At 44.4% G+C, this 16,661-nt stretch overlaps 1 protein-coding gene across 1 annotated transcript in view; it reads right to left on the bottom strand.

The window, feature by feature from the left end:
* Positions 1 to 14,282, bottom strand: part of APCDD1 (APC down-regulated 1) — a 30,196-nt gene extending 15,914 nt beyond the window's left edge. The window contains exons 1-3 of the mRNA XM_035564140.2: positions 14,031 to 14,282; positions 5,040 to 5,223; positions 3,148 to 3,679 (exon numbers count right to left, since the gene is read on the bottom strand). Of these exons, the coding sequence (XP_035420033.1) occupies positions 3,148 to 3,679; positions 5,040 to 5,223; positions 14,031 to 14,079 (765 nt within the window). The 5' untranslated portion in view covers positions 14,080 to 14,282. The remainder of the gene's footprint in view (positions 1 to 3,147; positions 3,680 to 5,039; positions 5,224 to 14,030) is intronic.
* Between the last annotated feature and the right edge of the window lie 2,379 nt (positions 14,283 to 16,661).

Raw genomic sequence — 16,661 nt, 5'->3', positions numbered from 1 at the left:
TAGAAACCTTAAAAAAACAAGTTGATTTAACGTTTCTATTTATTCATGGTGTCCAGTTTCCAGAGGAGTCTGTGACTTGTAGTTTTAAACTCAATTTAGCATTTAAACTCATTTTCAGCTGGGTCCCAGTGGAGCAACAATTAGAAAAGGAAAGGAGTTCAAAGAAGAAGGGTTATAACCTTTCAGTGGTATGTTTGCCTGAGCTTTAAAAAATGCATCTCTGTTACTATTCTTTTTCCGTTCAGCAAACACCAAGTCACATAGCCAGGTTGAGAACCTGTTAGCAGACAGAACTTCATGGCTAAGAACAAATCAAAACCCAGAAGTCTTTCAGTGGAGCTAACGTTAACGTTCATTTCTCAGGGGTACTATTATTTGTGCCATGCTGAAAAACTACTATCAGCAAGCCCAACTTCTCTCAAGATAAAAGAAATCTCACATCAAATCTGAACAAGATTAATCCACCAAAAATACGAAGAGAACCTAGGCTGCTGCACACGTAAAACTTGAGTTCTACCTTCTCATCTGAGAATGGTGTCCCAGTAAACCAGACACTGAATGTATACATGCACATGTTGTAGGAGCCAACTAGGCTGTGCAGGCAAACATTTGAGGAGAAACAGAGCTGAAGTAACTTGCCAGAACTCGTAACTGGACAAAATGGGTGTCGAGCACTGGTCTGAAAGTTATGACCTGGCAGCTCCATTTGTGAGGCTACAGGGGTTTCATCACGGAGAGCTGGAATTTGTATGTATTTTGGTGTACTCAGAGTTAACTTGTGCTTTCTATAGTAACAGCACTTTCTGTAGCCAATAGTACTCCTGTGAATGGCATTCCAGTGTCAGAAATTCAGCCTCAAGATTCAGCCTCTGCCAAGATCTGGCTACCAAAAATATTATTTGGAAGCACTGTACTTCATGAATACCAATGGATAACTTATTGGTTTGTCTGCCTTCCTACACCCCCAGCTCTTGTAAACATACAGTATAGGATCTACATTGTAGGTTTTCAATGATTTCAGAGCGTGAATAGCTCAGGACAGGACCTGCCCACCACGACACGTGGGACTGTGGGCTAAATGCATACAGGGTGGCTCAGACAGGCGCCCTCCACAGTGTCACAGCTTTTTGATACACCAGAATACAAGATACATCATATTATGCCTAAGATAATGGGCTTTGTAATTGTAAGTGAGAGTTTCACTGCTCTCAGATAACTGTAAGGTCTTTAAGATTCGTTTTTTGTTTTTAACCTGGCTTGAGAAAGAAACCTCTATGCAAGATTTAATCCTTTTAATTTGAGCATTACATTTCAGAGGCATTATATTTTAGAGGCAAAAAAGTGATGCTATAGTAGTTCAAGAGACAGGCAGGAAAATTGTGACCAGTGTGTCCTAAAATTACATCAGACTTGGACAAAAGTCTTATTTTCATAAAGCTGATTGACAGCACACCTGATCATTCTGTCTGTAATGAAATTACTTACAGGTGGAAATGCATTTGCCATTAAATGCATCAGGCATTTACTATGTCATCTATCAGCCCATAATAAGATAACTAGACTTGACCAAATAGACCTGAAAATATAATCAGTTGGGATGTATTAAATTGGTAGTTTTGTCTCTGTACATGTGGTCTCTGTACAGGTGGTCAGAAAAAGATCTACCATATTCGCTGAACTAATATAACATATTAGTTCACACAGCTGGTGTCAAATAATTTGACCCTACAAATTTCTTTAAAGGAAGAGATTTAGGAAAGAACCTTCACTCCCGAATGAGCACAGAGAAAGCAGATGTACTTGTTTGAATTAATTAGAGAAAATTTAAACTGCCAAATCCAACATTTTTGATGAGGAACGTGCTGCGGTTCATCTACTGCTGCTGAAACCCTTTGTTTTGGGAAGATGTATGTTTATAAAGAAGAAGCAAATTTGTCCCTGGTCACTTGAAGAGAGCATAAGAATAACAGAAATGACGGCAGTGTTTGTATAGAGACATACCTGACTGCGGATTAAAATTATCACCAGGCCAGGTTATTAAAATGATTACAGGCAGATCACGTGAAGTCCTGAACTATTGAAGTTCAGAGGAGGCAGACACAACACGGGGCGGACAGAGCGGTTTTGAATGAAAGGGAAAGCCAAGGTTTTCTCATCTAAACTCTCACTTCCCCTGTTGTGTTTCCTGCTACTGCTGATAAGCTGTAGCTGATGTTTGAATCAGTTGCAGTGAGATGATTAAAAATTGTGATAACCCATTAGCTGGAAGTGATCCTGCAGCAGTATCTAGCTGGAACATATTGATAGTAACTGCAGCCTGCAATGTGGTTCCAATTGCTGCATTCCTTTGAAACATCACCTGGAAAGATGTACAGACAGACCTCCTGCTACTAGCCTTCAATGTCTACTCTTCCTGTTTGATTTTTATTTAACTTACTATGGGTTGATCAGTTCTCACTGAAGCTAAGGGCACTCTGAGGCCCCTTCGAAAACTGAACTATCAATGAAATTAGAGACCCATTCAAAATTCACCTGTTTTTCATTTCATTAATGTGTGTGCGTGCTTCTGGATTCATGACCTGCAAAATCTGTCAGTTTTTTTCCCTTCATGCTGTCCCTTTCATGTCTCCACCTTCCAATTTCCTCTTTCTCTTCAGGTTATGGATCACCTAACTTCCATATGTTGATACAATTTGATTTCCTCTCTCCCTAACACTCCTGCAACTGAACAAGCATCCACTGATGCCTCTTTATCTTGCCTTTTTTTCAGTGCTGTATCAAACTTTCTTTCTTCTCTGCCGCTAGCCTACAACAATAGTCCCAGCCAACAACTCTCACCTCTGCATACATGTCTTTGATTCCTTCTCCAGACTCAGAGTGGCCTTTGTTGAACTTAGCTCATCAGACTACTTTTCACACATTAGATGCAGTCTCATAAACCACAGAAGAGTGTTTTTTTCTATGCACATGAAGTATGTTCTGTGATCTTTTTATAATTGACTACATCACCTGTAAGGCCACCATCCATCTCTTATTTTAGAACCACATCCGCATTTTAGATTACACTAGTACGCTGATTCAGAAGAGCTGAATAATGCAGGCTTTGTCATAAGTATTTAAAAAGATGGCATATATACACACACGTACCTTGGCATTTTGAAGAGGAGGTTGGTAACTAGAGGGTCGGTAGTACCTCCTCTGGGTAGCATCGGTATGAATGTCTCCGAGAAATAGCTCCTCCACAAGATGATCTAAGTTGTGATGCAGATACTGCTTCTCCACGCGGATCAGCTGGAGTTCATGCATGGCAAAATTCAGAGCTTTGGTGCATTCACAACCGTTCTCTTCTCTCAGCAAATCATAGCTCACATCTTGCTCCCAGGGACTATCTTCTGGTATAAATCCAGGACACGTGTGGTTCACCAACTCACTTAATTTTTTGGCTATTGCTTCATTGTGGCATATGATCTGTACGTTGCGTAGCTGATAATCAGCCTCGGTACCCCCCCGGATGATCCAGGATGCTTGGCGAAGTCGAATTTTGCCACGTATAACTAATGTGTAGATAGGGTTTGTGCAGCGATTGCCACCATAATAGAACTGATAGGCTTTAAATGTGTTATTGTGGTAGAATCTGTACGATCTTGTGACGAACTCGGGGCCTGCTCTAACTTCGCAGCTGTGGGAAGATAGAGAGTGATGGAAACAAAATTTTAACAAGGCTGCATGTCATGTACACTACAGGTAACAAGAGTGAGCAACACTGCATGGGTCTACAGAGATGCCTGGATGCTCATGTCCCTCTGGCATGAATGGGAGTAAATAGGAACTAGGTATATATACCTGCCAATTTGCCAACAATTACCTCTGCTATTACACTATTACCAATATATTTCTTCATGGTGATTGTATCTACCCAAGGGCTTACTCTCTGTAGGCTTAAATACTTTGAGTCATATTTTGCTTTTCTTTTTTTGTCTAAGGACTGCTGCATGACTCAATTCTCTGAAAAAAGTAGCAGCATATTAAACATCTATTCTTCTCTTTTGCATGCTAGATTTAGAAAAACAGCTGATAGCATCAGAAAGTAAAATGCCAAATATCCACAGAACAGTGCAAAGAACAGGTTTCTACAGCTGTTGTACAAGCTTCTCAGTGGTGCACCGCCAGCTCTGGTCTGCAGAGAACCTGCAGGATCTTGTCCTCAGCTTTTGCAGTCAAAGTTTCAACAGGGGTGGCAGTTAATGCAAACTTCTGGCAGTTAATGCAAAACTTCTACTTGGCTTCAATATGGACCATGTAGTATTGAGGTTGCTTAATGGAAGAGTGTTGTTACTTTATTTTTTTCCTGAAGGTGTAAATAGAAGTTAAATTCCATTTCTTCTAGAAAATCCTTTTATACCTTTAAACTTGTCCCCTTTCTTTGTTATCCACACTGCCTAACATAAATACACTCCTTCCTGTTAAAAATCCCCAGACTTTCCTACTACAAGTCACTTCAAATAAGTGGGTGAATATTGCCTGCTGAGACATGGAAAGAAAAATAGCTCTCTGAATTAAAAGTCATCATGTATAGAGAAGAACAGAACTGGGGAAATACAGTTTCTTAAATTCTTTTGCTAATAAAACTTGTGCTAGACAAATGCTCTGAAAACAAGGATCCATTTGATGGATCTAATGTGTGTAGTCAAAGATAGTATAATGTTATGTTTGAATAAGCATTCATTTTGGCAACTCAATGGTCTCTTTCTCATTTGAAAAGAGATTTAAAGATACTTCACAGCATGCTGTTTAAAATCCAGACCACAAATTGATTCATCAAGACAGCTTTATAGCATGCTATTCCTATGTACATAACGCAGCTCCTTCTCCTTTTATGCATAAACATATATAAAGCATCTGGAATTTGGAGCATCACCATATTAAAGGAAGTATTTCCCCTGCTGGTAGAAGTGGGAATGTTCATACTTCCTCTCTGCTTCCTTCCCCTTTTCTCTTCCACACATATTACTCAGGCATCTTGCTTGATCTTTCCTTACCCAGTGGATACCCAGTGTCCCTCAATATTGGGAGGCATTTGCACAGTGATCCGGGCTCCATTGTGAAGGTGTTTCAGCATGTGGTGACACTGCGACTCCTTGAAAGCCCTCCATGCGCTCTTCTCTAAGGACCGAGGGTGAGACCTGCTGTCCGGATGAAGAAGAGCAGAACCCTCTCCCAGCCCTGCAATAGAAAAGCAAAAATCATCAAGAGACCCTGGTGAGATCACCTCCAACATGATAAAGGAGGTTGTGAACATCTTGCATTGAAAGACACTTTTTCACACTGTTATGTGCCTAGGAAAGCACTACTTACATTTCTTGTCTCATCTGAAAAATAAATAAATACGGGATGCTCTTCCTTCATATCAGTCCATGAACAATCCACTAAGTAGTCTAGCTTTATGAAACATACTGGGGAAAGGGGCTTGAGCCAAAGTATTGCATTTTTAGACCCAGAGATGTGACTGAACCTGACTTTTACAGACACCTCTCTAGCCTCTGGTCAGGACAATCAAAAACCTGGACCTTGGAGCTTTCAGAAGGTTGCATCCAGATCCGGATGTAAACTTTGCGGTTTCAGCCCACCTCTAATTTGAATGCTTCTATAATAAACTTGCAAATAAAGACTACTCTTTAAAGCCAAGGGAAAACAGATACTAAAAGCAAAGCCTCTGCACACAGGAAGCCTCTGTGATGACTGAGGTGGTCAATTAAAGGCAGATTCTGCTATTTTTATTTGAAAAGGGAAAAGGAATTTCAAAAGCTAATTTTATCTCCAGCACACAGTAATTTTGGTTTCTAGTAATGTATACATACAAAACCCACCAACGATCTTTCTACACAATATTAATTGGACAAAATGAATACGTAGCTTCAGAAGGAATGCGCCTTTACTCTTTTAGGCATCGAGTGCTCTTAGATATGTTGGAAAACACAGATCAAAAGAAAAACACACATCTAGAGGTTAAGAGGTGAAAAACATGAACCTTACATAATGGGTTGGAAACCGTATTGCTTTGCCAAAAGGAATTTAAGAACTGCTGCGCTAGAAAAAAGAGTACAGGGTGGGTTAGAGGGACTGCTTTTGCGCCCTGGAAGCCTGGATTGTTGTCTCGGGAGAGGGAAAACGTGGTAACACATGCTCACAGGGACAGGGGCTAGGATTTGCCCCCTCTTTTCTGGTGCTCTCTTCCCTGGTTTGGCTCAGGAACGGGGCTCTTCCGGTTGTGTGTGGCACAACCTCTGCTCGCACACCCTATGAAGCACAGAGCCACCTAACGCAGACCCTACTCTGTGTTCCCCAGGCCAGACATCTAAAGACTAGGCATGAAGAGCAGCCTCTAAATGTGAGGTCTGTCATTCAGGGTAATCTTGTGGCTGTGGCTCAGTCCAACAGTGCATGGTATTGCTAAAGAACTTGCAAGAAAATCAGCATTATTCATATTTAGATAGACACCATTTCAAATTTTTGCCATCTCCTATTGCTAAAAGAAAACAGTGTCAATGACTCATTATGTTCACTAGGTCCTACATCTTCTGGAAGAAACTTGGGCTAATACCGGGGAAAATGTCATTGCCAAAAATATACATACATGTCAACTGTTTTCAGAGAGTAATTCCTAAGCTAAACAAAGGCAAGAAGTTATACAGTAGATAAAGAATGACCAGAAACAATACTATAAATACTTGAATGTAAACAGTACTCATCACTGAATGATCTCAAGATTTAATGAGATTAATGAATACAACCTCGCAAAGTCTACTAGAAAAACTGGTAGCTTTGTTGCAGGTTACAAACAGTTCTTCCATCTGAATGAGAATTTATGGCCTTACTTTCTAAAGGGTAATAAACATGAGAGATGCTTTGATATTTGAGCATGCCGTCGGAGATGCCCTTAAAGGAGCCTGACTTTCAGAGGGTCAATACCTCTCCCTTTCTGAAAGTTAGTCTTCTCAGGTGTTTCTGCATTGCCGATCAGTCTCACTTACGTGAGCACCAAACAACTGTTGTTCTCCAGCCAGAAACAGCAGTGCCATTTCAGAGGTGGTATGGCCACGCCAAGGCGATGCTCTGCTGGAGCAAATGATCTTTTGAGAGGCAGGATTTACTAGACCGGTTTGGTCCTTCATGCATATCGTCTCCTGGCCTTAAGCCAGCATCTCTGCACAGTTCTCTGCTGTGCCTGGTCTGCAGCCCAGCTCACCTGGAACAGCACTCGGCTCCCTCAAAAGCTCGAGCTTATTGGGTTTATCTGAAACCTCGTGGCTATGGGGCTGATGTTACAGGCCCTTACGCTGCCAAAAGAGCAAGTTCAGCCAGGTCCGTGTGAACTTACGAGTAGACTTATTTTTGTTGTTATGAATCACAGCTAGTGACAGAGACCTGCTCTTCCAATACCCTTCTCCACCTCTACATCTCCACACACTCAAAAAGCCCACGTTACTTCAGCACATAATTCTGAAATTGAGTGAAAGCTCCTCTTCATGGGTGCAGAGCCTCTATTGTGTCAGCAGAGACACCTTCTGCAAGGTACCTGCTCGATGCTGGAGCCTTCGGTACTAACTCTTTCAACAGAAACACAGCTGTCAGGATGTCTCCTGCAAAGAAATTATCTCACACTCAAAAAGCCTTTGAAAATTTACATTTCTGACTTGATTTGTTAAGCACTTGAAATCTGCCATCAAGAGGAGGTTTTGAAATGGTTCAAGTAATTATTTCCAAGGCATATTTGTTATGCAATTTGCTTTTGGTCAGTTATGTTTTTCCTAATTCATGTCATATGACTCATGAATACAGATGCACTTGAAAATGAATGATTTATCCCTTTTAACATAATTGAACATTTAATTTCTCCAAGCAAAAATCCTCTTACAGGAGGATACCATCTTTTAGGTGTGCATATCAAAGGAGAAAATGCAGTAACTATGTTATACATTGCCAATTATTCCCTGGAGGAAATAATGAAAAGAAGGGGTTTTTGAAAAGGAGACGAACTTTATGTGATATTATACAGCACCTTTTTGATATTGCTTAAAAGCCAGTTGTGCCCCAACTCTCCCTGGATGTACAACTGGATGTAGTTCTGTCTTGCAACTTGCAAGCAACAAACCCAGCAGATGGAAGGAAGATTTGCACCATTAGCCACCGAGATTCATACCTGAAGAGAGAGTATTTGCTCAGAACTCCAACTGTGACAAATGAGGATAGGAACAAATTTAGGTGATCAAAACAGGCATGAGGACACAAGGAACACTGCAGAGATTGAGGAAAAGATGTAGAAGATGTTTGCATCACATAGATTGGACATGACTATCAGGATAGGAATTATGGTGTAAGATTAAAAGGCAGTGATGGGACCCTTACCTTGCTCACTACACTTTGCAATGTTTGTGTTGCAAGGGCAAGGAAATACTTAATTTAGCACAGTCTCCGCCCTCACTGAGTAATCATTTCAACATTTTTGTATGCACCTACATATGCCTGCATACATGACTGCCATACAAAGGTGCCATAACTTCTCTTCTATCATCTAAAGATCCCCTACAAAGACTGGCGATGTGCTTCCTGCATGGGGCATTAAGCTGAACACCACCTCCCTGTGCTTTTCCACACTGAGGGTAATCTGAAGCAGCACAGTGTCCCCTACTCTCCTTTTGCCTGTGCACAGTGAAGTGTTCTGCAAAACCGGAGTCTCAAGGGGCTGATAGCACTCATTTTAAAAGGTCCGTTTGACGATGTTAAGTGGGATGCTGCTGGAAGGCTCAAGGTTAAAAAGTGCTTTCACAAAACTGGCAAAAGAATTTCATGGCTCTTGAAAGCCCACTTCGGAGCCTAGACACAGTTGCAACATACTTGGAGCCACTGCTTTCATTCAAAGGGATCCAGCTCTGCTATTCTCTACAGCACAGACAGATGGTAGACACCAGCACCTCCATGACAAGTCATGTATTTCAGACTCAAGGTCTGACTTACTTTTATTTATTTATTTATTTTTGTGTGTGTGATATGAAGGAATCTTGTGCATTTGATTGAAAAAAAAATCCATCATATTATCACTCAAAAGCTTGACAACCTTCAAATAAAAACCATTCTTTGCAAAAGGCTAATAGCAATATTTCTGTGAAGCCTCTGGTTAACACTAACGTTAGCTATACTATGACCACAGGCCATAAGATTTTATCTCCCTCCCCGTGATGGCTGTTTACTCAAAGGAGCAAGCCCAAAAGGAAAAGTAAAATTCCAGAACTTGTCAAAAATACCAGCTAGAAAAACAAAATGAAGAAAAACACATTTTTGATGCATCGATATCCATCTTCACTTTCATAATCAAGCCCAAGTAGTGTAGATCACAATACAGCTTTGGCATCGAAGTTTTCATGGAAGACAGCACAGGAGGTGCTACAGCTCCATATTCTAGCTGGAATCCCCTCCCAGGGCCTCACAAATCACACGTTAGAGGGGCAGACCCAACATCTATCTGAATGGGAAAGCGGAGCTGTGCGCAGCTGCCAGGCCAGTAAGGCACAGCTGGCAGCACGCACTGTACCAGGTGCTGATAAGGAAGAGGGTTCAGGCTCCGGGGTTCACCCATAAACCTCTATCTGATGTGGGAACAACCACTCTAGATAAAAATAATTGCAAGGGAAGATAGGTTACTTTCAAGTTCTTCAAAGATTTCTGCGCATAGCTGCGAGTAAAATACAAATCTTAAAAGGGCAAACTGCTGGCAGCCCATTACCCAAATGTGTTTCAAGAGTAGCTTTCTGTAAAAGCTCCCTGCCAACATTTCTGCAAAAAAACTGTGAGCTGCTACACTAAATGGCTCGGTTTTCTGAAAAATAGTATGCAAATAACGAACAATTGCACCACAGATAATGGTAAGTACTGTTGTGCTTGAACACAAAATCTCATCTTTTAATTCATACTTATACACCTGGGCCAAATTCTCTTCTCAGCTATTCCTGGTTGCAAAAGTACAACTCGAATAATCTTAAATGTTAAACTGTTTAGATTTAATCAGTTTAATTAACAAACACCTCTACCGGAATCCAAACCGTGGCTTCAAATGTGGCCAAATGTAGTGCTGCAAAACGTGGGCTCGAAGCTCCTAGGCTTTTGGCAGGTTCACCCTTGGCTGAACGGGAGAATAAAAGTTACCAGAAAGGAGGACTCAAAACTGGATTTAGCTTGGGATTGCTTAGTAGGAACCGCTTTTCTTTCATTTACAGCAACTTAAATCCAGAATACCATTTTGTTATAAACTAAAACAATCTCGAGCGGCAGTCCAAGTTCGCAATACGTGATGGCTTCACCTCCGACGGAAACATCTGAACATTCGTGCCGCATTTCTGCAGCAAGCCCTGTTCAAGTTCGAACTTGTCTGAAACTTTAAAAACTTTACCACAGATAAAGAATAATTGACCGGATTAAGTTTATAGCTCTCCTTATCTGGGCAGTTGCCCTGCACAATTAAATAAATACACATTTGGATTACGCTCTTTCTTGATGTGGGAGCGTGCTAGATAACGCCCATGACAGGCCTTCAGATGCAGTGCAAACTTGTGTAATTGCAGCGGAGAATACAATGTCCCGTTACCAAGCTGCTGTCTGTGTTTACCAGTGTTTTCCCTGCGCTCAAAACTTCAAACAGTCCTCACAGGATCAGGACCTAAATTAGCTACCATGAACAAAGGGGCCGGGAAAGGAAACCTGAATTTCATAGTCATAAAAGCAGATGGGACAATGATTTCCTTTCTCAGGTATCTGCTGCTTTTCTTGTGCATGCAGCGTTTTCGGGCACGGCTTCAAAAGAGACCTGTAGCCTCGCAGAGGGAAATAGGCATTGCACAGTGTGGAAGATCCTAGAGACAGATAAAGTAGCTTTAAACGGGAGAGCGAAAAGGAAACTCCTCCAAGGCTGGCTGGCCCAGGCTTAGACCCTCCATCATCTTATAGCTCTGCCCTTGCTCCATGGCCCCGTTTGGGAGAGACCAGAGGACCAAGTGCCAAGAAATTGCAGAGCTGAGGAGCTCTGTTAGGTTTGGCCATTAAGTTGGATCACTGCTTCCTTCTGCAGCCACAAAGGGTTAAAGCCCACCTCCACGCGGGGCAGCTGGAGCGCGGTGGGTGCAGCTCTAGGCCGTAAGTGCAATTCAATATCGACAGTAGTTTGGTCTTGCCCCCTTTGAAGCTGACATCTGGTCTCCATCACAGACATCTGCAGTGCTCTGCCGCGCGGGCTGCACAGCCCGGCTCCATCCTCCATACAAAGCACGGGTGTTTGTTCAGGTGGGACTCCCTTCAACGCTGATGGGACTTTTGTCCAAGTACAGACAGCACTAAACAAGCTTATTATAGGTAATCCCACCCTCCACCAGCCCTACCTAAAGCACTGCATAGATAATAAAACCCTACTCTTGATTCGAAGAGCTGAGCCTATTTGCCTTCAGCGTGCTGTATGCGAGTCTGGGGCTCCACCACCTACCAGCCTGGCTCCTACAGACTGGCTACAGAGTGCCAAAATCACCCCTTCTGCTCATGACCACCACGCCATAACATCATGAGCCCACAGCCAAGCCACGGAGATGGTTGAAATCGAATTTACACGGATGAAACCGTGAATAAAACTCAGCCTGTTTTCTAGCTCTCCCTGCTAACTCTAGAAGGCTTACTGCAAGCGGCGTGTCTTTCTCTCTTTTCCTCTTCGTTGTCTTCCAGATTTCCAACTGAAGTATGTTACTGAGGGAACGGATCTCATATGCCTCTAGCACGGAGCGCAGTTCTTGTCCATTTTACAGACATGGGTATTTACATCCTTATATATTTACTTATTGTTTTCCTGAACAGGTTTTGAAATTAAACACTTTGCAACTAATTTAAGCAATATTGCCAGAGAACTTTTGAAAGCATAAACAGTTTTGCTCTGAAACACACAGCAGTCCTGCCTTCATCATCTTTATTAGGACTATTTCTATGACGTTATCAACAAATTGTTTTAGTTATGGTTTCTAATTCAGCGGTAACATAATCAGATATACACTAAAGTTTCTTCTTAGCATTTGTATTTGTAAAAAAAAAAAAAGTTTACATTTACAAAAGAAATTAGCCAAATTTGTTTTGAACCCACTACGTGGCTCTTATTAATCAGTTTTTTTGGAGCTGAACGATCTCAGCATCTGACATCTGAAACTTCTGTGGCTTTTTGTCTAAGCAAAGAAAACAGTGATAATGGACAACTTCCAGCTGCAAACCTCTTTTGACACTGTACAGGTTTTATTTTGACTAAGGAATACAAGTTTTTCCAAATTGTAATTCAGCGACATTAAATTAGGCATTTCTTAACATAATGAAGGCGTAAGCTTTAGTCTTACTGGACATTTTGACTTGCATTATAAAGCTTTAAACCCTAAATACACACACACCCTCTCACTCACTTTTAACCCTTAATTTTCCATGCACAATAGAAGAGTTTAAGACAACATCACGTGATGTGAAGAGGCTTAGCACTGCGATCCCCTGGGATTGCTGGTTATTCTTATGTATTACCAGTTTGGGCTAGCCGCTGACCGAAGGATGCTCCTGTTGACTCTGTGGCACGCGGAGAAAAGCTCTAGGCCAAGTTAAAGCTAACAGGGTAAACACATTTCAACTGGCTGCACTTCAAATGCATAATGTGAGTTTTCATAATGTGAGTTTTCAGGCTTTTAAGAGGGCAGTAGTTTCCCCATGCTTGAAGCTCAGATCCAAGCTGTGCACTGCTACATTAGTGATCTGTTTACACACTGACCTGTTTCTTTCTATGACAATGTAGGTGTACGTTATTAAGTGAAATATAACTACATATGGAAAAAATGGACAATTTTCCTACTTCATCCTCTTTTGGCAGCTGCTGTTTTGATCTGATCATCATCCCTGATTTGTTTCCCGCTCCAGCCAGGGTTCAGCACTGCTCTGTAATTCCAAGCAGATGAGCCAGGGAGTCCAACCCTGTAATTACACCTCCTCTCCTTACCCTCTAACTTCAAACCTCCCATTTCCACTTTTACGTCTCAGTTCACAGAGTTTTAAGGAACACCTTTGGCGTCCCAGCAGGTCTGGCTTAACTAAACACGTTTATGCACTCTCTGGATTTCATAGCTGAGCTGTGAGAAGGGTATAAAACCCCCTCCTGGGGAACGAGGTCTCTTGCTCTTTGTCTCTCAAAACAAAATACACAATCAGAAGTCCATGCTCTTTATTATTTATTGAATACCATCTGTGTGCTTAGCACTTGTACAAACACAGAGAGAGACAATCCCTGCTCCATAAAATCAATCCCAGAAACAGCTTTGAAACCCTTACCCCGCCTCACAGACCTCACATTGAATCCATGTAGGTTGCTTGCATCGTAACAGCTAAATTCCTCTTTTTACGAGTAAGTTCAGGGTCCTAAGAAATTTAGCAGGAGGCGGCTGGATGCTGCAAAGCACTCCCGAATTAGGAACATGCTTCAGAACGATGCTGTAGCTGAGTAGGTTGAGTCACTCTTTGACAACAAGATCTCACCCGGACTTTTCAAATCTGGCTGCCAAATGTTGGACATACCTCAGCAGCGAATTAAACAGCCTCCTTTGCAGAAGTTGCTCTTGATGAACTCCGGGATTCTGGGCAAATGCGTTGTCACCTAAAGTTGTCTTGGTATGAGCGTACAAGCTGAACGCAGCACACTCCAGTCCCATATGCCAAGGGCTAACATTTTGCCTACTGTGCAGCTTCAGAGAAATTTCATCCCAGGGCTAAGCTGAGAGCGTGTCGGAGCAGAACTGCCCGCAGAGACACCCGGGCTCTCTTCCACTCGGGCACAAGCCCCGGCGGTGACAAAGCTGCTGCTTCCAGCCCGCAGCATCCCCACGGGAGGTGCCCGGCAGCAGCCCCGTCCCCGCAGCTTTCTGCCGGCTCCCACCCGCACCACCCCGACGGCTTCCCCCGGCGGGGTGCCCCGCACTCACCGTGCAGCAGCAGGGCTGGGAGCAGGCACCGCATGAGCCTGCCGTACATCTCCGCTCCGCTCCGCGCCCCTGCGCTCCAGGACCCGCGGCTCAGCGCCGCGAAGGGCAGCCCATGGCCGGCGCTAGGGGGCAGGCGGCCGGCGGGACCCTCTCCTCGGGGCTGCCGGCCCCCGCTGCCCGCTGCTCGGGGGCTCCCGCTCCGATCCGCTCCGACCCGCTCCGCTCCGCGCCGCCGGCAACTCTCCGCGGAGCGCCGCGGCGGCCCCGCTTCATATTTCCCCTTCCAGCGGGAGGAGGAGGAGAAGGAGGAGGAGGAGGAGGAGGAGGAGGAGGGGGCGGGAGGTGGGGACTGCGCGGCCAGGGAGGGCTGCAGGGGGCGGCCCCGCTCCGCCCGGCACCCCGCAGAGGGGTCTTCCCGCGGAGGGAGGGGGAGGACGGACACCCTTCTCCCCCTTAAACCCCAAAATCCCCCGCCGGGAGGGTGGGTGGGTCGGTGCCGGGGGGTGCAAGGTGCCCCCGGGGAGGCTGTGGGCAGGTACAGCAACCCCAGTGCCCCTTGCACCCCCGCCGTGAGGACGCACCTTCGTGTGGCAGCGTGGCTCCGCGTTAAAAGCAAAGGGTGGGAGCCTAGGTTGCCTTCTTTAGGGATGCGCTCCTCTGCACGCCTTTTGCCCCCGTCTGTAGTTTTGATTTTTAGGCTGGGCTTAGGCCCTGGTCGTGCAAGCGCTCGATGCGTGTGCTTAGTGTTGTACACGCAAATGACTCATGGGGCTGGGTTTGAGCACGGGGCTTTCTTTTATAATGTCCTCTGCTCAGGGACATCATGTATGCTGGCTTTTCTTTGGACTCGTGGGCTCAGCCATAGGGTCCCATGGCAAAGAATGTGTAACAAATTGGAGAAAATCAACACATCTGAGTTTTGAACAGTTTAAGCTAAAGTGTTTACACACTGCATGCTTACAAAGAAATACAAACAATAATGGCTCCTTCCAACTCCCTTGAGAAGAAAGAATAAATTTAATCTTCCTTATTTGTATAGGGAGGAAACAGAAACAAGTAAGTGGTGAGTCAGAATTAGAGCTCCGGTGCTTTGGATTCTCAGGGTTAAACTTTTTCCTTCAAACAACTGTTTTTCAGGGCAGAAAGAATGGTTTCCAGAGCACTTGGTGGCGGTCTCTACAAACCAGTCGTGTTTGGATATCCGGTCAGTGACCTGGAGACAGATGCACAAAGAGCAACCTCCTTCAAGAAGCAGGTGCACATGAACATGAACAAGTAACACGGGGTACGGCCATAAAAATGCCTTTACCCAATGTTATTTGCTCAGATTCAACCCATTTTTCTAGTTGCCACAGAGATGTTTGTCAGCTGTGCGTGTGAAGGGAGGTGAATCAAAGGATAATAGTAAATGGGGTTCCATCAGGCTGGCAGACAGTCTCTAGTGGGGTTCCACAGGGCTCCATTTTAGTTCTCTTCAATGTTTTCATAAATGACTTCAATGTAGGACTTGAAGGTATACTAAGTAAGTTTGCAGATGATATTAAATGAGGAGGAGCTGTTGACTCCCTCAGGGGCAGAGAGGCCTTGCAGAGAGATCTTGACAAATTAGAGGCTGGGCAGTCACCAACAATATGAAGTTCAACAAGAGCAAGTGCCGGATTCTGTACCTGGGATGGGGCAACCCTGGACAAATGTACAGAATGGGGGACGAGGGGCTGGAGAGCAGCCGCACAGAAAGGGATCTGGGGGTTCTGGCTGACAGCAAGCTGAACACGAGCCAGCAGTGTGCCCTGGCAGCCAGGAGGGCCAACCATGTCCTGGGATGCATCAAGCACAGCACTGCTAGCCGGTCGAGGGAAGGGATTGTCCCACTCTGCTCTGTGCTGGTGTGGCCTCACCTCAAGTGCTGTGTGCAGTTTTGGGTGACACAATGTCAGAAGGACATAAAACTACTAGAGAGTGTCCAAAGGAGGGCTACAAAGATGGTGAAGGGTCTGGAGGACAAGATGTATAAGGAGCAGCTGAGGTCCCTTGGTTTGCTCAGCCCAGAGCAGAGCAGGCTGAGGGAAGGCCTCATGGCGGCCTGCAGCTCCCTCACGAGGGGAGCGGAGGGGCAGGCGCTGAGCTCTGCTCTCTGGGGACAGCGACAGGACCCGAGGGAACGGCATGGAGCTGGGACAGGGGAGGGTCAGGCTGGGTGTTAGGGAAAGGGTCTGCACCCAGAGGGTGGTCGGGCACTGGGACAGGCTCCCCAGGGCAGTGGTCACAGCATTGAGCTGCTGGAGTTCAAGAAGCATTTGGACAAGCCGCTCAGATGTGGCCTGATTTTTGGGTGGTCCTGTGTGGAGCCAGGAGCTGGACTCAATGGTCCTTGTGGGTCCCTTCCAGCTCAGGATATTCTGTGATTCAGTGATTCATGCTGTATACCCAGTGTAGTTGGAAAAGCTGTTTGGGAAGACTTGTGTACTCCACTTGGCTGTTTTTAGGAGGGGATCAAGATTAATCCAGGCCAAAAGTCTTAATTTCACCATTTGTAACAATCTGACAGGAGCAAAGACACCAAAGTAGGTTTTCGTTACCTGCAGGCTCTGTAAGGCCCAATGAGCAAGTTAAAAAACTTCACTTATATAT

Source organism: Cygnus atratus, chromosome 2 (genome assembly GCF_013377495.2).
Source record: "Cygnus atratus isolate AKBS03 ecotype Queensland, Australia chromosome 2, CAtr_DNAZoo_HiC_assembly, whole genome shotgun sequence".
Taxonomy (NCBI): Eukaryota; Metazoa; Chordata; class Aves; order Anseriformes; family Anatidae; genus Cygnus; species Cygnus atratus.
This window is presented reverse-complemented; position numbering and strand designations above follow the sequence as displayed.